The sequence below is a fragment of the Ammospiza caudacuta genome, chromosome 1 (genome assembly GCF_027887145.1).
Source record: "Ammospiza caudacuta isolate bAmmCau1 chromosome 1, bAmmCau1.pri, whole genome shotgun sequence".
NCBI lineage: Eukaryota > Metazoa > Chordata > Aves > Passeriformes > Passerellidae > Ammospiza > Ammospiza caudacuta.
The window spans coordinates 146,352,434-146,372,013 of NC_080593.1; the positions used below are offsets into that span (position 1 = coordinate 146,352,434).

Here is a 19,580-nt window from a genome sequence, read left to right on the forward strand (position 1 = left end):
AACTCAAATGGATTAACATGTTCTCCTTTAGAAGGAACTACAACAGGAAATGGGTTTTTAGGGCTATAGGCTGGATCAATGGACCAAGACCAATGCATGAGGTTCAACAAGGCAAAGTGCCAGGTGCTGCACTTGGGTCACAACAGCTGCAGGCAGCACTGCAGGCTCAGGGAAGAGTGGCTGCAAAGATGCTGGTGGGAAAGGCCCTGGAGGTGCTGGTCAACAGTGGCTGAACAGGAGCCAGTGTTGCTCAGGTGGCCAAGAAGGTCAACGGCACCTGGCCTGTATCAGCAACAGTGTGAGAGCATTGAGTCTCACTCTGTACTCAGCACTGGTGAGGCCACACCTCAACTTCTGTGTTCAGTTTTCAGGTCCTCATGATAAAAATGACATTGAGGGGCTGCAGCATGTCCAGAAAAGGACAACAGTGCTGGAGAAGGGGCTGGAGCACAAGTCTGATAAGGAGCAGTTGAGGGAGCTCAGAGTTTTTAGCCTGGGGAAAGGAAGGTTCAGGGGGACCTTCTGGTTCCCAACAGCTGCCTGGAAGTAGGTTGGGTCCAGGTGGGGGTCAGTCACTTTTTCCAGGCAAAAAGCAACAGGACAAGAGGAAACGGTCTCAAGCTGCAGCAGGGGAGGTTCAAGCTGGACATCAGGAGAATGTTCTACACTGAAAGGGTGGTTCAGCATTGGAAAAGGGTGCCCAGGGAGGTGCTGGTGTTCAGCCACTGGACTTGGCACTCGGTGCCCTGGTCTGCTTGACAAGGTTATAGGTGGGGTTCAATGATCTTGGAGGTCTTTTCCAACTTCAACGATTCTGTGAAAGACCCGTTTTCCCTTTGCTTGTCTGGAAAATCTAGCATCAAAGGCATCAGATCTGGAAGCTGGCAGTATTATTTCAAGGAAAACAGACTAAGAGATTGTGCTGCCTTGGGCTTCACTGGGGTTTGGTATCACGGTCTGTGTAGGTGAGTTTTCACACCTGTGAGGTGTGAGGTCTGCGTAGGCCGGACCCACCGGACTCGGCACCAACTGCCGCCCGAGGCACCGAGCCGCCCTCACGGCGCGGGGCCGAGCACGGGACACGGGCAGCGCCGCCCCCAGCAGCTGGCGAGCCCACGCCGCAAGTCTTCTGGGAGTTGTAGTCCGCTTCGGCGACCTCCGCCCTCCCGGTCCGCGCCTGGCGGAGCTCAGCCAGCCCCATAACCCGGGGCTGTCCCTCCTTGCCATGATGGGAAGCTTTTTCGTCCGCCAAGACCCCTCGGTGTCCTCGCTGTGTGGGAGGGATGGACGGAAAAGGAGACGGAACTACTCCGGATGGAACTACAACTCCCGGCGTGCACTGCGCTACAGAGCACTTAACCGGGCGGGGGGAGCCGGTGAAGATGGCGGCTGCTAAACGGAGCCGGATGGGAGGCTGAGGTGAGTTTGGGGCAGCTGGGCAGTGCTCCACTCGTATTCACCCTCGCGGTCTCCTCCTCGTTGCGATCTCTCTTTTCTTTCCCCTTCTCCACGCTTGGGAACGAGGAGGACGCGCCGGAGGGGTGGGCGCTGAGGGAGTGGCGGGAGGCTCGGGCCGCCGGGTTGGCGGTGAGGAGAAGCCTCTGGGCATGGCCTCAGCCTGGACCCGCCGCGGTGGCGGCTCGGGCGGTCCCTGTGGGCGCTGCTCCCGGCGGAAGGGCTGGCAGGGTGGCAGGGTGGCTCCCGGCGGAAGGGCTGGCAGGGTGGCAGGGTGGCAGGCTGGCTCTCCACCTCGGACGGGTCTGCTCGCCACGGGAGCTCCGGGGACAGCGAGCGCATCCCCGGGCGGGGCTGTGGCTTTGGGAGTTCCCTCAGCAGGTTTTTCTCAAACGGACCTTTAGACAGCGAGATAATAACTGAACACAGTGCAAATTGACAGGAGGGCGACACTGTGAGCTTTCTTGGTTTCTTTAAAGTTAATGGTGCATCACGGAGCCATGCTTTAGGTAATTGAGGTGTGGGTTCACAAATCCTGTTGCTGAAGACCATAGTACGACGTTTATTTTTGGATACATCCAGAAAGTTATCTCGTGGTCCTTTGAGCTGAGATACAAATATTGTGGTTTAGATTGTGTCTATGCTGCTGTAGCACTTGTGGGAAAGCCTATAACTAACTTTAAACCAGAGTTTGAGTTGCTGTATCAAAACCCAGTTTGCCAGCCCAGGTGTTTCACTTTGCAAAGCTACGTGAATGTTTGCTGTGCAAACTAGGTAGGTAAGCTAAACCCAGAGTTAACAGCCAAAATTTTGGGATTTTATAGGTAGTTACTTCCTAAAGCACTTGTAATTAATTCTAAATAATATGAAATATTTTTCTAGTAAGTTTGGGACATCTTGGTGTTAATGCTCTTAAACGTATGATACAATTTCTTTGAGAAATTGGTGGTTTGGAGTTGAGATCTTGATTGTAGTGCCCTGATAGGCCTAAAGGCTTATCCATAGGTTTTATTTAAGCCTTTTGACAACAATTTTAATATTTGGCTAAAAAAGGCCGCTAGAAGGAGATTGACTTCTGATTGAGGGAAAAACCTTACAAAAATGTAATAAAAATACAGTTTGTGTTTCAGCATCTGTTTTAGATGTTACCAATGTTTGCCGTTTGTGATCGACGGTAACTTCTCTCTACTTTTGGTCCAAACTCGTGCAGTAGAAAAGAATGAACAAATTTCATGTTGCATGAAAGTTGAAGGGGATGTGAAATTACTCACCAGAGTTGGCAATTCAAGTATCATGATAAAATCTAAATTATAAAAAGTACAGGTTAGAAACAGCTTTGGTTGGTGTCAATGACTTTTAACTGCCAAGCCTAGCTCCATAAGGGATCAATCCTTGACAAGTTACCACACAATTTTTAAACAATTTGAAGATAAGTAATTTTTTGAAATGAAAGCAAATCATGTTTTCTGTAGTTGCATTCTGTCTTGGATAAGAGAGCAGGGTTGAGCCAGCTTCATACATGGCATTTCCTCTCCAGATGAGAATCAGATAATTCAGATTAAAGTCAGGTATTTCCCAGAATTACTGTGGTATGTAAATCCATTTTATATTACATTTTTTGGGTTCTGGGAATCACAGTTGGAGCTTAACAGTCTATACTTAGGAATGAACATGTGATTTATTAATCTTGCATTGCACTGGCCATTTGCCTACTTTCAAAGCTAAAGGCATTGATTAATTTTTCAAAGAGGAAATATGAGTGGGGAGCTAAGTGATTTATAAAGTAAATATGCAGTGGATTTTAATTTTTCAGTTCATGCCTGTGTGGCTGTGAGAGGTGCTTAAGCCTCTGCCTTTATTTGGCTTAAGTTGGAGCAAGGGAAAGGAGCCCAGATGGCCATTTCATTTTGGAGACTCAAAATCAAGTTAAATATTTATGGTGTTACATAATAACATAACAGAGGGCTTATTGGAAGAAAATAGAAAATCTCGGGTGTGCTGACTTCTCTTTCTTTACCTGTAGCACAAGGTTATATAAATTTTTCCACTTTAGGTCTCTTGAAGAGGTCCATTGTATTAGGGCATACAGGAAAACAATCTCTGCTTTTCTGGTTGGCTTTCAATGCCATTTCTGGAATCTTGTGATAATAAGAAATATTTGTGCTTATAAACTATCCTTTAATTTCAGATCCTGGGTTAGTTACTGAAAAAAAAATGGAACAAACTGTATTTTTATCCTTGTTGTGTTGGCCTTGGGTTTCCTTGCCAAACGGTGTAAAATCATCTCAAAGGAAAACTGAAAGTTTTTCTGTAGAAAACAATTTTATGTGTCATGAAAGTGTTCCTCTATCTTTTAAGGCACATTCACTAGCTTTGCACTTTGATTATAATTACATTTAGAGCTATTGTTATATCCTTAGAAAAAACACAATGACTCTTAGTCCTCCACAGAAAAGCAGGTGTGATTTTGTTTACCCTCTTCATATGCAGGAGTCAGGTGCTTTGGTGAAGAAAGCAGTGTGTAGTAGTTGATATCCATAAATTGCATCTGGTGATCTGTCACAGGTCACAAATTGACATGGAATGTGTTAAACAGCAAGTGTTAGGCCAGAAAACTAAATGGCATCACGTGATTTTCCATAGTTCTCTTTTAGAGAATTAGCTAAGTTCTGCTTCATCAAATTCTGTGAGGGGGTTTTCCCTCTTTTGTTAGGTAAAATTGTAGCTCAGTGACAAATAGCTGAGCAAACTGAGAGTGGGGAGTTTCTTGGTTTGGTTATTTCTGTTCTGCTGTAACAGGTGACAGCAGCTGTGGATGAAACTTTGTCCTAGACCAAGTGAGACAGAGATTGAAGACTTTATGGAGAGGAAATTGTGTGCTCTGTTCTGCATGTAGAGGCCAGGCCACCTCCATGTGGAATTTTTGGTCCTGTTACAGATCATAAAATGACTAAAACCCCAGTGAATTATTTTAAAACAGATATTTGCTATATGTCTTAGTTGATACAACTTTTCTAGTAATTTCTGCAGAAAACTCTTCTTAAAATCTTGTACAAGTGAGTTGACTTTGCTGGCAGCAGTGGCTGTGTTTAAGGAAAATGTATTGAATTCCTGATTGCTGGAGATGGTCAGTAAAACACTTCTGAGTCTCTGGCACTTGACTCCCTGAAACTCTCACCAGGTTCTTTTCTTCTTTATTTTCTTTTATATCAGTAAATCTGATTTCTGTAATGTTTCAGCTAGGTCCATAACTGCATTCTGAACCAGAGATTTTGTTTCTCCATGTGTCTGTTGGACATGACAATCTGCAGCATCTTTCCTTTAATAAAATTACACTGTTTCTCATGCTGCCCTTGGAGAGGGACATACAGCTTTCTAATGGATGGCATATTTTAAATAACTTACTTTGAAGTACTATTTTTAATCCCAGTTGCTGTCAGCAAATTGTAACCCTTGATTGAAATGCATATATGAGAATAAAGTTTATTTTTAGCAACTATGAACATTGCTTTAATATGTGGTCATTAAAACATATGTTGACCAAATGAAATGCTTATTCTCACATTATCCATCTGTGGAATTACAATTTTTCGGTGTATGTATACATACAATTATTAGCTGAGTATCTTTTATTTAAAATTTATTTTATTTTTGAAGAAAGCAACACTCAGTATCATTAACTGACATTTTGTTCTTATTTGTGGAAAAGTACATTTGTGTTGAGTTTCCATTTTACAATTAGTAAATACAGAAAAATCTTCAAATAATTTGCATTTTAGTGCTAATTGGAGGGACAGTATATTTGGCTACTTTTATATCCAAAATAGATTGTTGTAACTTCAGATGAGTTCATTTTATGAATATGTTTAATTGCATCAAAAATCCTTTGAGCTGCTATTGTGTACAGGAGATTGCACTCTGATCTGAAATCTGCCTTTTTTGATACTGGGAGAAAAATGCCCTAGAAAGGGCCACACAGGTTTTTCAGTTGTTTTTTGCAGTGTTGAGCAGAAGCCTCTCTCAGGCATTTGAGCAGGGCAGAGCTGTGGTTCAGAGCTGAAGTGGAAATATCCTGTGAGATGAGCAGGATTTATCATCCTGAACAGTGGCACCTGGGAAGGTCACAGTACACAGCAGGAAAATGTTTACTCCAGCATCAAAGGCAAGAGCAGAATGACTGCATTTCAGGAACAGGCAAAATTACATCTAGTCTGGTCAGCTAAGAGGATGTCTGCATTTCTGTGGTAACAGCACCTCTGGTACTGGAGCTGAAGAATGCTGATTCTGCATGGGTTACTGAGCATATTTGGATGTAAATTGTCTGAAGCTATGGTCCTGACTTTGTTTTTTTGTTTGTTCTCTTCATAGCTTCTTATGTTTTTACAAAATTGAAGACAGATCCCCGATTAACAATGCCTGGCAGTAAGTACTCTTATCTTAAGTACATTAATACAATATATAGGAGTGTTTGCTGTTATTTTCTTTGGGGTTTAAAAATTAAAAAAAAAAAGGAGAAAGAATTCTTATAAATGACAGCAAGTATAATGTTTCTAAGATGTTAATATTATCTAGTCTCTGCCTTTGTAAATCTCCATATATTTTACAAATAATAATAAGAGCTTTGCATTTGCCTTCTTGATTGCAGCTTCACAGTATAACATTGAATTTTATGATTTAGACTGTGTTCTGAAATAGTTGGATTCAAATCTAAAAAAGATTTTTGATATTAAAAATCTATATTTTGATATAGCTATAATGCTATCTTTGGAAAATGACAACTAGTGTTTATAGAAGATAGAATTGCTATTTAGGATAAAAAGTGATAAGACTTAAAATTTTGACATTCAAAGTTAAGTGAGATTTTTGAGGCAAATGTTTCTATGAATCAAATTATTTACCTTCAAGAGTAGCAAATTTCTCTAACTCAAAGGATCAAATTATAAAATGTGTTAGAAAAATATAAAATTAACTATTAATAATTTTTTCTGTTTAGAAAAAGTTCTATGTGATCTGTAGTAAGATTGCTAACACCAGTCTTTGGATAAAGCAATCTGCTTTATCAAAAAAGTTACAGTACCAGTCACACTGAGTGCATTCTGATACAGGTTTGTAGTGAATTTCATGGATGCTTAATTTCATGAGGAAGTCTTTGAGCATTTGTTCATTGCTGTGATTTGTAATAAGCTGTGACTCTGGGGCACTAGAAATGCCTTGCAGTTGTTCTGTGTTGTGTCATTTGAAATACCTTATTTCATGTCAAATACCTTAGTGTAAGTAAGATGTGTCACACCTGTCATGTGAACGAGTGAGTGGAATTTTTTTAACCAATTAAACTGAAAAAGTAAGGCACTTTTTTTTATTTGCTTGGGATTTTTTTGTTTGGTTGGGGTATTTTGTTTGGGGCTTTTTTGTTGTTCTTGTTTTTGTTTGTTTTGTTTTGTTTTGTTTTTGTTTAAACCAGAAGTGCTTATGTTTAGGGTCATTGATATCAATGCAAGTAGAGTTTGCATCACTGCAGTCAGATGGGAGCTAAAGGAGACCCAAATAACTGATTGCAATGTTTATCTGTGCAGGACATCAGAACTACAGAGCCATTTATTTATCTTTGCCTGTGTTAATGAGTGTAACTGCATGGGTGAAGAAAAGGAAAGCTAACAGATGTGTGCATTGCAATTCTTGTGAAACAACAAGTATTTTCATAATATTTTACTTCCAAAAGTTATGGCAGTGAAGAAGTACAATGGGATTTTAAGGCAAGCAAGCATCCTTTTGTGGCTGGTTGTCCTTCTAATCAATAGAGGTAGAGCCTTCAGGAATTCAACTCTGTTGCATGTGGAAAGGAAATCTGCCTGCTAATTCAGGCTTCCCCAAAGGTTCCATAGGATTCTTTTCAGAACATATTGATGAAACAAGCTGCTGCTGCAGTGTTACTTTGAAATTTTAAAGTATTTGTCCTTGAAATCTGAAATACTCAGTTGTTTCTGAAGGCTGGGGGGTTTTGTGTGTTGTTTTTATTTTATTTTATTTTCACAATAAGTTCTCTCATCCCACACATAGGAAGTGCATATAAAACTTATTCCTAAACAAAAGGTTGTTATGGTGAGATATTTTCCAAAAATATCTCTGTTTTCTGTCATGTTACAATGAGTTCTTTACAAATGAAGTAGAAAAACAGTATCTAGTTACCAGGAAATTTTGATAGACTTCTTGGGTCATACTGACCAACTCCCATATCCACTACTGTCCTGCTTTGTTTCCTGGGTCTGTGTAGCAGTTCCTGGTGGTCATTTTATCCCTCCCTCCCTTCTTACAGTAGTTGAATGAATGTATAGGTCTGAAGGCAGTGTTCTGGAATACCATGAGAGATCCAGATGACTGGAATTACATAGAGACTGAGTAAAAGCTTCATTAGTCTTTCTGGGGAATTCATCTGTACCTGGTGATACTTCAGAGGTCAGTATTGAAGTTACTGTGTGTGAAGCACTGGCAGGACAATGTGCTTTTTAACTCCTTCAATATTAGCTGTGGAAAAACAGGCATGAGTCAGGACTGGGCTGTGCTACTGAGGGGGGAGATGAGCAAAGGTCATTTAGCCACAGCTGATGGATGATGGATGCTCTTCTCCTTCAGCCTCAGCTCAGCCATGGCTGCTGGGCTCTGCATGAGTTGTTCATTGCATATTTGGATTATCACATTTTCTATTGATGTTTCTGCTTAGCAGTCCCACTTAGGAATGTGGGGATTTAGTGCTGCATTAAGTCCTAAAAAATGTTAAGATTTTAGTCTCAATGCAGTTGTAATAGCCCAAATAGAAAATGTTCAGTCTGCTCTCCTTACCTTGAGAAGTGAAAGTGCTTGGCTTTGCCCAGCCATGACATGGCATTTGTGTTGACATCTGCAGTGGAGGTGAGGTGCTCTGGCATTGCTGCAGCACTTGGATCAACCTTGCCAAGGTGTAGCTTTTCCCTGCACTTTTTATGTTTAACTTTATTACAAGTTTTTCTTGTGCAAGTAGAATGGATATTGATACAAATGGTTTCAGATATGGATGGTGTCTTCAGCTGAAGCTGAAATGCAAATTCTGAAATGTTGAGGAAGCAAATGTGTTTTCTCATTTCTGATTGAGTACAGTAGGAGTAGGTTTGAACCACAGGTGTTTTAGTAACCGTTTAAGGTGTGCTTTATCACAAAAAAACTGTGGAGTAAAAGGTTAAATAGTGCTTTTATTTAAAAGTGAAACCAAAAAATATGTAACTAGATAGCCTCTGCAAGAGGCAGTATGTGTTTCTCACTTGCTTCTTGTGCTCTTGAGTTTCCCTGTTGAGTAATTTGTGCAGATAATTTAATTTAACATACTTCTGTTATGGAACATGGGTGGTTTTGGTAGGTTTTTTTTATTGGCTGCATTTGGACTGAAAATGCTTCTGCTAAGGAGAGAAAGCATTAGCTAAGTCATACCAAAATATTTGTTGAAGACTCTCTTTTTGAACATTATGTTCTAGATATTCACACTTAATCAGATGTTTGAAACACAGCTTGTTAGAGAGTGAGGTTTTTCTTTTCTAGAAACAGCTGACCTACTTACTGCATGTATTCCCTGACTTCAGTGAAATGTTTAACTGAAAAGGCAGCTTTTATACTAAAATGAAATCTCTTGAACTGGAAGAATTATATGTGACACAGGTGAGAGTACCTGTTGACTATGAAAATATATTTTACTGTGGTAGCTCTGTGTTTGAATTTTTTAAACTTTTTCTTAGCTTGTTCTTTTCTCCTTTGGCTTATGCCATTAGCATAACTATATCTTTGGTTTTCAAGGTTTTGTTAATAATAATTGTAAGTTAAATTGTTTTTTACTGATTGGCAGGTCCTTACGATTGACTCTAACATATAAATTAAGAGAAGAAATAAATAAAAATGAGGATTTTGCCAAATGTAATGTTCCCACATTCTTCCTTTGATTTATGGCTGTGAAATGTAGTAATATATACACCTCCCACGCTCTTCTGTCAGATATTTGTCAGTTGGAAAGGGACCATTCTGATTTAAGAGGTACATATATTAGTTATGTAGAAAATATTCCATGATTTGGCCTGTTCTTGGTTGCAGTGAAGAGGCAGTTTTGGTGACTTCACAATGGCTCCAAGCATGCTCAATAAAGTACATAATATTTTATTTCCTTGGCCTCCCAAACACCGTGTGGCTTTTTGCCCCTTGTCTGTGCAGAGGCAGCTCCTCTGACAGAGGTGGAGGGTGCTGGGGGCTTCCCTGCTTTGTGCAAGGTGAAAACAAACACAAATGGAACAACTGAGTAGTGCCTGTCAGTTTCTGTGTTCATGCATGCTACTTCTTTCCTTGTGTTACTTCATGGTCTTTAAACAAATAAATGACCCACTCCTCCCTCAAACCCAAAAATACCCATCAGACTTTAAAAATTATAATTTTCTATGTGCATAGAGTTTCCTTGCCAAGTGTAGGAGGGAAAACAGCACTTGAAATGGAATTTGAAATGAGTGAATTCTTAACTGGCATTTAACATTTTTAATACATTTTAAGAGGCAGATAACTTCCTCATTTTGGTTTCTCCTCTCCCAGCAATTTTGGGAATGTAATTTATTTGTGTTTTATGATTCTAGTTTTTGTGTATATATAATAAGTAGATATTAACAAGATTGGTAATGGGAAGGGAAGATTTATCACCCTGTGAAATAAAACTCTGGAATACAGTAACTGGAGATGTGTTCCTAAATGTGTCAGTAAAAATATTTCAAGGACTAAGCTTTCTAATGTTTTTAGTGAAAATCAAGCCAAAGTTCCCATTAATTACTGTCTCCACTCTTTCCATCATTTTACTTTTTTCCTCATCTGGAATATGTTTCTTGTGTAGCCTTCAGACTTTACAGTGGGACCTGCTACTTAATAAAACACTTTTTGCCATTTCTTAGTTTATTTTTTAGGCAGGAGAAACCCTCTTAATTTTATGACAGCATTATTGACTACTTAAAACAGTGTTACATAGGTTATCATTCTGTAACATTTTCATATTTCAGCTATTACAGAAGAGTTATATCAGGGGGTATCTGACATTTTTGTTTGCTGCTTGAATCTGGTATTTTTAGGATGTGACACATCGGTGGCCCTGTATCATGTCCTTTTCAACTACTAACCTAAGGGAGCACAGGAACTTGGAAAACAGCAGCCAGGGGAAGGCCATGGGCTTGGGCTTCCTTTGGCAGTCTGCCACTTGCTAGGACTAGGCCAGAAAAGGGAAATAACTGTTTCAGGATGTCTGTAACTATTATAATGCTATGGTTGCAGAATATATAATAGATTCTTTGCATGCTAATATGCAAGAATTGCTTTCAATACGAAAACAGCTACAGGGCTTTTTTCAGCTGATTTTTAGGTGACTGCATTGAAAAGAAAAAGTAGTAACTTCTCCAAATGTATGCTTGATTTAGCTAAGATAAACAAAACGGGAACTTGCAGCTGGAAGACTGTAGCTCTTTGTGCATCTGTTTATTTAACTCATGGTACCCTAAACAACTTTGTGTGCCACCGAATTGGTGCTTCCTTATTTAATGAATACTCATGGATTTCTTTAAGACTTGTTGATTTGGAGCAAGTGTTCCTTTTGTTGTTTTCTGTTAGCTGTCATTTCTATGTACACATCATTCTAGCCCCATTGTGGAAAGTTAATGTTGAGGAGCAGTTCCATAGAGAGTCAAAACCACTCATATTAAGACAAGACATGATGAGTGATATCATTATCATCATTCATCCTTCCATTTCTTCCATTTGGAACACACTTTATTGTAGCCAAGAAATGAACAATGGTGTTGCATCCATTCCTTGTTAAAACATGAAGAAATAATTTTTTCAGTTGTTGTTACTTCTGTATGCACAATCTGGGCATCTAAAATAAAAAATGAAATTCTTTAGAGATGAGCTTCATTCAGTGCTCATCACAGCCTTTGTGTGCTTTCAAACTGTATGTGGACATTTCCCCAAATATTAAAATGTAGCTTAGTAACTTTCTGGGGCTTTATTAAAATACGGCTGTCGTTGTTATTTACAGAAATGGCTTTGCAGCTAGCAGTCGATTAATCTTCATGTGCAGCCTTGTTTGCTATTGATTTCTGAATCATGGGAAGAAAGGGTAAGAAGGCTCATGCCGATTGTGCATGCAAGTGTCCTATTTTACTTTTTGTGCATGGCAACAAAGCAGAATTGATTTTTGGGGAGTGGGGTAAGATTTCCATTATGTGATTAAATGCATGTCTCTGGAAATGCCAGGGTGAGCTCCTTTTGAAAGTCTTTTGGCTTTCCCTTTCCTTGATTAATGGACTTCCTTTCCCACTGTTGGCCTTTATGAACCTCAGTAGCTCTCTAGGGAATCATGTTCCTTGCGGATTGCTGAAGATTAAAAATCAGCTGTGTATACCACTTTTGGCTTTCAAAGAATGCTATTTCATTTCTAGGAAGCTACATTATTCAAGATTAACTCATGCAAGAATTAGATATAAATTAATAAGAGGGTGGGGTAGGTAGATGAGTGAAACTCTTCCAGGTCTTCTGAGAGTTCAGGAAGCATTTGGACAATGCTCTGAGGCACACAGTGTGATTCCTGGGGCTGTCCTGTGCAGGGCCAGGAGTTGGATTTGATCTTTGTTGCAAACCTTTGGAGTCAGAATATTCTACAATTCTATGATTCCTAGTGTAACAACTTGTAGATCCCAAAACTTCAAAAATGATTGGTGCTTGTGTAACTTGTGTCCTGCTCGAGGTCTGTTGAAGGTCTCAGTCCTTTCAGTTTTCAAGAGCACAGTTGTGATTCTAAATTGTACTTGGACCTGTTATGGTATTTGTTGATAACAGTCTGTACTTTGGCTGGAAATGGGCATCCTGAGTCTTTAATTGTGCTTTGAGAATGCTTAGTCATTCCTTAGCAAGAGAATGAGAAAGGAATTCCAATCTAACACTAAGCTGTATGATTATGCTAAATCAGTGCTCCTTCCTGATTCTTTTGTAAAGCTGCTAATGCATAAGGAAATCGGTGAAGATAAAGCTTCATGGATATTTTGTTACAAGTGCACTAACAAATACCCGATAATTCATGTATTAAAAAAAATCCCTGTGTTTGTTAAACTAGGATGTAACTGTGTAATGATTGGGAAAGGACTTTAGGATGATGATACCCTATTTGTGAACTTCATATGTAATAAAATATGAATAGTTATAATTGATCTGTGTCTGACATGATTGAGCTGGCAGAGTTCTCTTGTCTCATAATAAATGGAGTGCAGGCTGTTTTCAAGAGTTTCTAGGTGCTTGTGGTTTTTCTATTAAATGAGTTTGTGATCTATTACTGACATTGGTTTAGACATGAGCTTGAAGTTCCTCAGAACTGACAAAACATAATTTGTGCAAATTGAGTCTGATGTTGGAACTGCAGTGTGGTTAGAAGTGCTGGTTGTGGGCAAGAACTGCTGGATTGCTACAGAAACCAGTGAAAACCTGTCTGCCCACAGATGTCCTGTCTGATTTCTACAGAAAGCTGAGGCACTCAAGATTTACTGCTTAACAAGATGTATTTATTAGACATAAGATGTATTATTAAAATGACTTCTTTGTGTCTAGATGCAAAGCTGTCTCCTCCACTGACCATCTTCTAGACTGGCCAGGTCAGTCTGGTGGGAAACAGAAGTTGTGGTGGAAAAGGGACTTGCAGTCTTTAGGTACTGAAGGTGCCCAGAAGAGCAAATCACTGTGTCTGTTCCTCTCTAACTGATTAGACATCAGGAAGGGAGAAATTGCTTTTTCACCAGCTGGGGTATGTGGTTCTAGATGGGGATATGTTCCACCCTTCTATCGCACTGCCTGGGAGAAGAGCTGCATTTCAGTTCTTGGGGAAACCTGGACTCAAGATGAAGTACTCTTTAGAGCTAATGGGAAAGATAACGACCATGAGAATATTTTATAATTCATATTGATCTAGAAGGGTTTTTTCAGTGAAACTGAATGTCTTTCATGTCTATGTTTAAAACTGGGTTGCATATACTTCTGTTTGCTGGAATGTTCAAAAGCTGCTCTTCTTGAGGGCAGGATGAACAAGGTAAAACTGTTTGCAGAGAAGGGAAGACATGAAAACTGGAGTGTATTGGCAGCTCCAAGGACCTGTTCTTGATAATATGTAAAGAGATCTTTTTTCAAATTTTTGATTCCATATTCTTTTAATGTTCTTTTTCTTTTAATGGAAACACTTATGTTTCCAAGTCCAAGTTGCAATATCTCATTTTGTAAATGCTTTCTGGGAAAGTTAACCAGTTAGAAATAGACACAAGCAGAGCACTTAATTGAAGATTGGTGATATTTAAACAAGATTTTTAATTCTGAAGCCAAAGTATCCTCTGTGACTGTTTTCAAAGTAACATTACAACATTTTTGTTTAGCATTTTATTTTTCATTAATGTCAATACAATTTAAAGACTTTTGTTACTGAACAGGAACAGATGCTTTGTTGTGTTTTGAGCTCTGTGTATGTGCCTCAGTGGAATTGCTTCACTGTTTTCTCAGCTGAATATCACAGTAGGGTTCTAGATTCACAGAAATACTTTCATCCACTCTTATGTTACTTTCTGTGTACATTGTATGTGCGTGCAGGAAATAAAACGTGTAATGTGGTCTTGAACTACTTGTGAACAGAGCATTTTTCTTTTAATTAGGAAATGTTTTTCAAAATCTGTGCAAATTTATTGAAGCCTGTAGCTGGCTTTGCTCAAATGAAGGTAAAACTTGTTTTTGAAGCTCTGGTCATGCTTATATTGGTATTTGGGATGTTTTAATAGAAGAAAGCATCTATAGAACAACACTCTTATGTGTCCTATAAACAGGTCAGTGCTTGATGTTGAACTAGTTAAAATCTAGTTTCCTGAGCTAAGCTTATCTTCTCTATTAGCTTTGAGGGTTCCAGAGAGAAGGCCTGTAAACTTTTGCTTCCTCATCATCAGGACTTTTAATCATGACATTCATCCATGTTTCACTCCAAAAGCCCTCTCGTGCCTTGCTTTTCAAGTGGCAGTGTGGTACCTGCTCCCCTGGTCTGTCTCAGCCCTGGGGTTTGGGCAGGTGAGCTGCCAGGCACCACTGGGCAGGAGTGGAGAATTAAATCCTCCCAGCCCACCTGCTGCAGTGAGGAGGTGACACAATGGTTCTGAGCATCCATTTTTCTAAGGAAAAAGATGGGCAGCAGCATAAGGTTCTGGGAGTTCTTACCACTACAGCTGTATTCCTTCCCTGTGGATTGGATTAAGAAAGCAAACTGCATCCTTTTAAGAAAATGGAAAAATTTTTCATGTGGCTTTACGTTCAGGTTTTTCAATGCCAAAGCTTCAGGTGCTTTCCTTCTAAGAAGACTTGAAACCCTGGTGGGCACTTGCTGACCAGTTGCTCATTGGTTTGAAGTGGCTTGTTCATCTGCCCTGTCATCTGTAGGGCAGGTGGTAGTTTATCGGTGCCATCCTTACAGCTCTCTTTAAATAATAAAGACGTGTAGTATTGACAAAATCTTCATAAAATTCTCAAAGTAGAGAGTGTTTGACACTTTTCCATCAGTTTCTTGGTGTAGGGAAACAACAGCTTTCAAAGCAGAAGACGCTACTCTGTAATGCAGATTTCAGTTGACCAAGAAGATAAAACTTTAGACATCTTGGCAATTTTCCTATGTGTCAGGAGCTATTCTAGTTACTCTTGGGATGCTGACCTTGGAATGAAAACAGCTTCTGAAAAACAGAACTGTTCATGGTGTTTCAGTGACTGTGTTCTGAGATGCCAAGTAATCCCTATGTGCTGCTGCCCTAAGCTTGAGAACTTAAAGGTTCAGTTAATTGTAACTCCTAGCTCTGTGCTCTTGTCTAGCTTCCCATTGATTCCCCTCTCATCCTCAGGTATACAAAGGGGTGTTCATTTAAAGGCAGTATCTTAATCTACATGAGTTCCTGTAGCAAAACAGAAGTCAGCAGCAAGTGTTAAAATAACTCTTTTCCTTGCTGGAAAAGACAACTCTTTTCCTTGCTGTGTCCAGTAGTATGAGGAGATGCAATGGAAGGGGAATTGTGGAACATCTAGACCAGAAATTTTAAGACTAACTGGGCATGGGCAGGAAGGCACAAAGAAAGTCCCTGTCTGCTGTGCTGCCTGGGGTTGGAGCTGAGAAGATAAGGTCTGACCAGCTCAAGCATCTGGAGGCTTTCTGTAGCCTGGACTTAGTCCAAAGTACTGAGCCTTTTAAACAAGTTTATATATTCTTACCAGTAGTTGGCCAACCTGCTGATCAGAACTATGGTTTGAAGGCTCCTGAGGCAGACAGTGACCCTTTTGGAATAGGTGTACCCCTGGCAACCCTCTAGAGCTGCTTCTTACTCACCTCTGGCCACCCGGGAGATAAGCTGAGTGTTGCTGCTTGGCCTGTTACCTTTCAACCATGCCTTGTGCAGAGTCTTTCCTCTCCTTCAGTGTCTGTCTCAATCCAGAGGTGCACCAGCCTCTTCTGGCCTTGTTTCTCCCTAACCTGCCACAAAAAGGGAACAAAGTGGTAGGAGAGGTGCAGGTGTGGCAGCCCCTCTTCTCAGTGGAGTGTTTAGTGAATTAGGTGGCTTGGCCTTTGAGCACACATGACATTTACAGTGCTCTTCTCTGTCACCTGCAACTCTCTTCTGCGCCTGGCAAGTGTTCAAGGATGCAGCATTCTGAAAATGACTCATCTGGGTAAGAGAATAGCTTGGGGCCACAGTAAAAGCGGGCTTTGAGCAGAATTGTCTGCAGCTCAGAGGCTGCTTTATGCCAGAATCGTCACTGTGCTGGGGATTTTCCATTCCCTGGTACCCATGGATGCTGGGAGGAGCCAGGCATTTGGACAAGCAGATAGGTGGGTTAAGTAGCAGGAGTAGAACAAGGGCACTGTGATAATGCCTCTCCTTCTTTACTTCTTTTATTCAGAATTTAATAGCAGGTAAAGAATGTCCTCCTGGCTCAGGGTGTTACTGGATGTGCTCAGTGGGTGTTTTGGCAGTGTCAGGAGTCTGCTCCATGCTCTGCTCTTTGCCTGGATGGAGGAACAAAAGCAGTTCATGTTCTTCAGAGAGCACACACAGCACTGTGAGCCTCTCTTCCACTCTCTGTTTCCTTTAGTCCATTCATTTATTTACTTCCCATTTTTCACTGATTTATGAAACACCTTGTTATGAAATCAGTATTTGTTTAGAAATAAAGGTACGATGAAACAAAAACTCTGTGTTTTATTCTGTTCACTGGATTTATCACCTAGAACTCATTTCCCAACTGCAAACTAAATCCTGAAGGCAGGAATGAAAGCTGGACTTTGCCTGTTCATTTTTTCCCCTGAACAGATTATCAGTGCCAGCTGTGAGGAAGAGGGGTCAGGGAGATTTATGTAAATGTGTCTTTCTTGTCTCCTGAAGTCTCTTTTTTGTATTGCTGCAGTGATAGAAGTCAGAGAAATAAATGACATTGGCCAGCTTAGTAGGAATATAAGGACAGGAATTAAGAAGCAAAACTCGTATCATAGAGCTTCTTCCACTGGAACCAGATTAGTTTTAGGTAATTTTAGTGCTGCATTAAAAATAGAGAGTGACAGTACTATCTCAAAGCAGGAAAGGAAGAGGTTGTCTTGAGGAGAGCAGAAATGAGCAAATAAAGCAAAGTTACTGTGTGAAACCAGCAAAAGTGGGGGAAAGGAGAGGTACTATGGAAACACTGGCAGTGGTAGAACTTAAGGAATGCAACTGGAGAACCTGATGTAATGGAAAACTTTCTTTTAATGCATTAGAGGTCTGCAAAATACACTATCCCAAAAAGAATATCTTCCTGGGGACTTGTTCTAATTGCTACTGGCTCTGGAAAGAATACTTCATTGAAGAAGCTTGGTGGTGAGCATTATTTGACTAGCTTGGGGTTTTTTCTACTTCTTTTTAGTAACTTCATGTGCATTATCATTTCTTGCTTCATAAAAAGTTTACATTCAAATTATTTTTACATGCTTTTTACCATAGCTAAATGTGCATCTCTCCATGCTAATTGCAGCACACAGTGCTATGGGTTTGGAGAAGAGTGGCTGGAAAGCTGTCAGAAAAGGACTGGGGGTGTTGGTCAGTAGTGGCTGAACATGGGCCAGGGTGAGCCCAGGTGCCCAGGAAGGTCAGTGGCAGCTGGCCTCTCTCAGCCACAGTGTCCCCAGAAGGACCAGGGCAGGGACTCTCCCTCTGTACTCAGCACTGCTGAGGCCACACCTCAAATCCCGTGCTCAGTTCTGGGCCCCTCACTGCAGGAAACAGATCGAGGAGCTGGAGAGGGTCCAGAGAACAGCAGAGCTGGGGAAGGGACTGGAGCACGAGTGTGAGGAGCAGCTGAGGGAGCTGGGGGTGCTCAGCCTGGAGAAAAGGAGGCTCAGAGAGAACCTTATCCCTCTCTACAGCTGCCTGGAAGGAGGCTGTGCTCCGGTGGGGCTTGGTCTCTTCTCCCAGGAAGCAAGAGACAGGACAAGAGGAAATGGCCTCAAGTTGTGCCAGGGGAGGTTTAGATTGGATATTAAGAAAGGAATCTTCACAGAAAAGGTGGTCAGGCACTGGGATGGGCTGCCCAGGGGAGTGGTGGAGTCACCATCCCTGGAGGTGTTCAAAGAACATGTGGATATAGGACATGGTTTAATGGTGAACATGGTGTTGGTTCATTGATGGTTGAATTCCATAATCTTAGAAGTCTTTTTCCAACCTTAATGATTATATGATTCCAGTTTAGAAGAACTCTTGAAGTCATATTACACCAGAATTAACTTGAACTTTTTAGCTTACTATGATAAATTTTAAGGAGAAAGCTGGTTTTTTTTGGGTGTAGTTTTCATTTGTTTCAAATAAACTGAGCACCAAAATATTTTAAAAAATAAATGTAAAATAGTCAAACCCAGGTATGGGTGGAATCTTCCTCATTAGGTGTTACTGCTGGTTTGCTGTCATGGAGACCAAAAGTTCACATCACAAGAGGAATATCCTGTTCTCAAGACAAAAATTTCATCTGCATTTTGGACATTTTCTTGGGTGCATTCTGGTGGAGAGAGTCTGGGAACCAGGCCCTGAGGAGTCAGCTGGCTTTGGGTGAGGGGACGAGAGGCTCCTCTGGGGAATGAGGCTTCATCCTCTTCTTCCTCTCTGAGTGATGAGCCCCCTGTGCCCTCTGGGAGTGCATTCCAGGGACATTGCAGTGGCTGAGCCCTGTGTCCTTACAGCAGCTGCTCTTTTTATAGCAGGTTGAAGAATATTTTTAATTAACTCCCTTATATGGCTGGAATAATTTCCTTGTTATAAAATGTCTGATCTCTTTTTTATAGTGGAATGAGAGTACCCTTGAAAGTCATTTTAGTTCTGAATTAAATGCATCAACTGGTATTAACAGTTCAGAAATAACCCAGTATCGTAAGTGGTTATGGTTAAAGTGTTATTTTATGCACTTTCATCAGGATATTTGAAAGAAATTTATTTTATTTATATTTCTCATCTCAGATACAGAAAAAATAGTAAAATGAAAGTTAAATGTATTACAGTCAAATTTTTACATAGTTATATTTAAGTACATTGAACAACCAAATATAATTCTAATACTGCTGTGTTGCTTGATATTAGCAAAACATGCATTTCTCTGTAGAGTGAAACTTCTATGTTAATTGCACCATTTTTGATAAAATATGATTTTTTAAAAAAAACTTGGACAATTGCAAGTTAGGAATGACCACATCCAAGCTTGGGAGATAATAAAAATATTCAGGGAGAGAACATGAAATCTTGTTTCAGGTTATTAATGCTCTGTAAACAGTTGACAACAATATTCGACAACATGGCAAACTATGGAAGAAATTCCAGCATTAGATAAAACAGATTATTTCTTTTCCTAGGTTTTGATAGAAGCAAATGTGGCAGTTTTAAACTCAGCTGGCAGAACTTAGTCTTTTATCTTTTATGAAACTTTTGTTTTCCTGTAATTTTGTATGACTAAGATACAGCACAAATATTCAGGCAGACTATTTTGAAATACAGCTTTATTGTAATGTGATTTTT

At 40.2% G+C, this 19,580-nt stretch overlaps 1 protein-coding gene across 6 annotated transcripts in view; it reads left to right on the forward strand.

Annotated features, from left to right (window-relative positions):
• The first annotated feature begins 1,219 nt into the window (after positions 1-1,219).
• Positions 1,220-19,580, forward strand: part of EFR3A (EFR3 homolog A) — a 75,496-nt gene continuing 57,135 nt past the window's right edge. For 2 of the 6 annotated variants that reach the window (XM_058801132.1, XM_058801168.1), the window contains exons 1-3: positions 1,222-1,419; positions 5,824-5,877; positions 11,534-11,614. In XM_058801132.1, the coding sequence (XP_058657115.1) occupies positions 11,602-11,614 (13 nt within the window). In that variant the 5' untranslated portion in view covers positions 1,222-1,419; positions 5,824-5,877; positions 11,534-11,601. Of the gene's footprint in view, positions 1,420-5,545; positions 5,715-5,823; positions 5,878-11,533; positions 11,615-19,580 lie in introns of those variants that run through there. The other 4 variants (XM_058801177.1, XM_058801142.1, XM_058801152.1 and 1 more) reach the window with 4 other exon arrangements.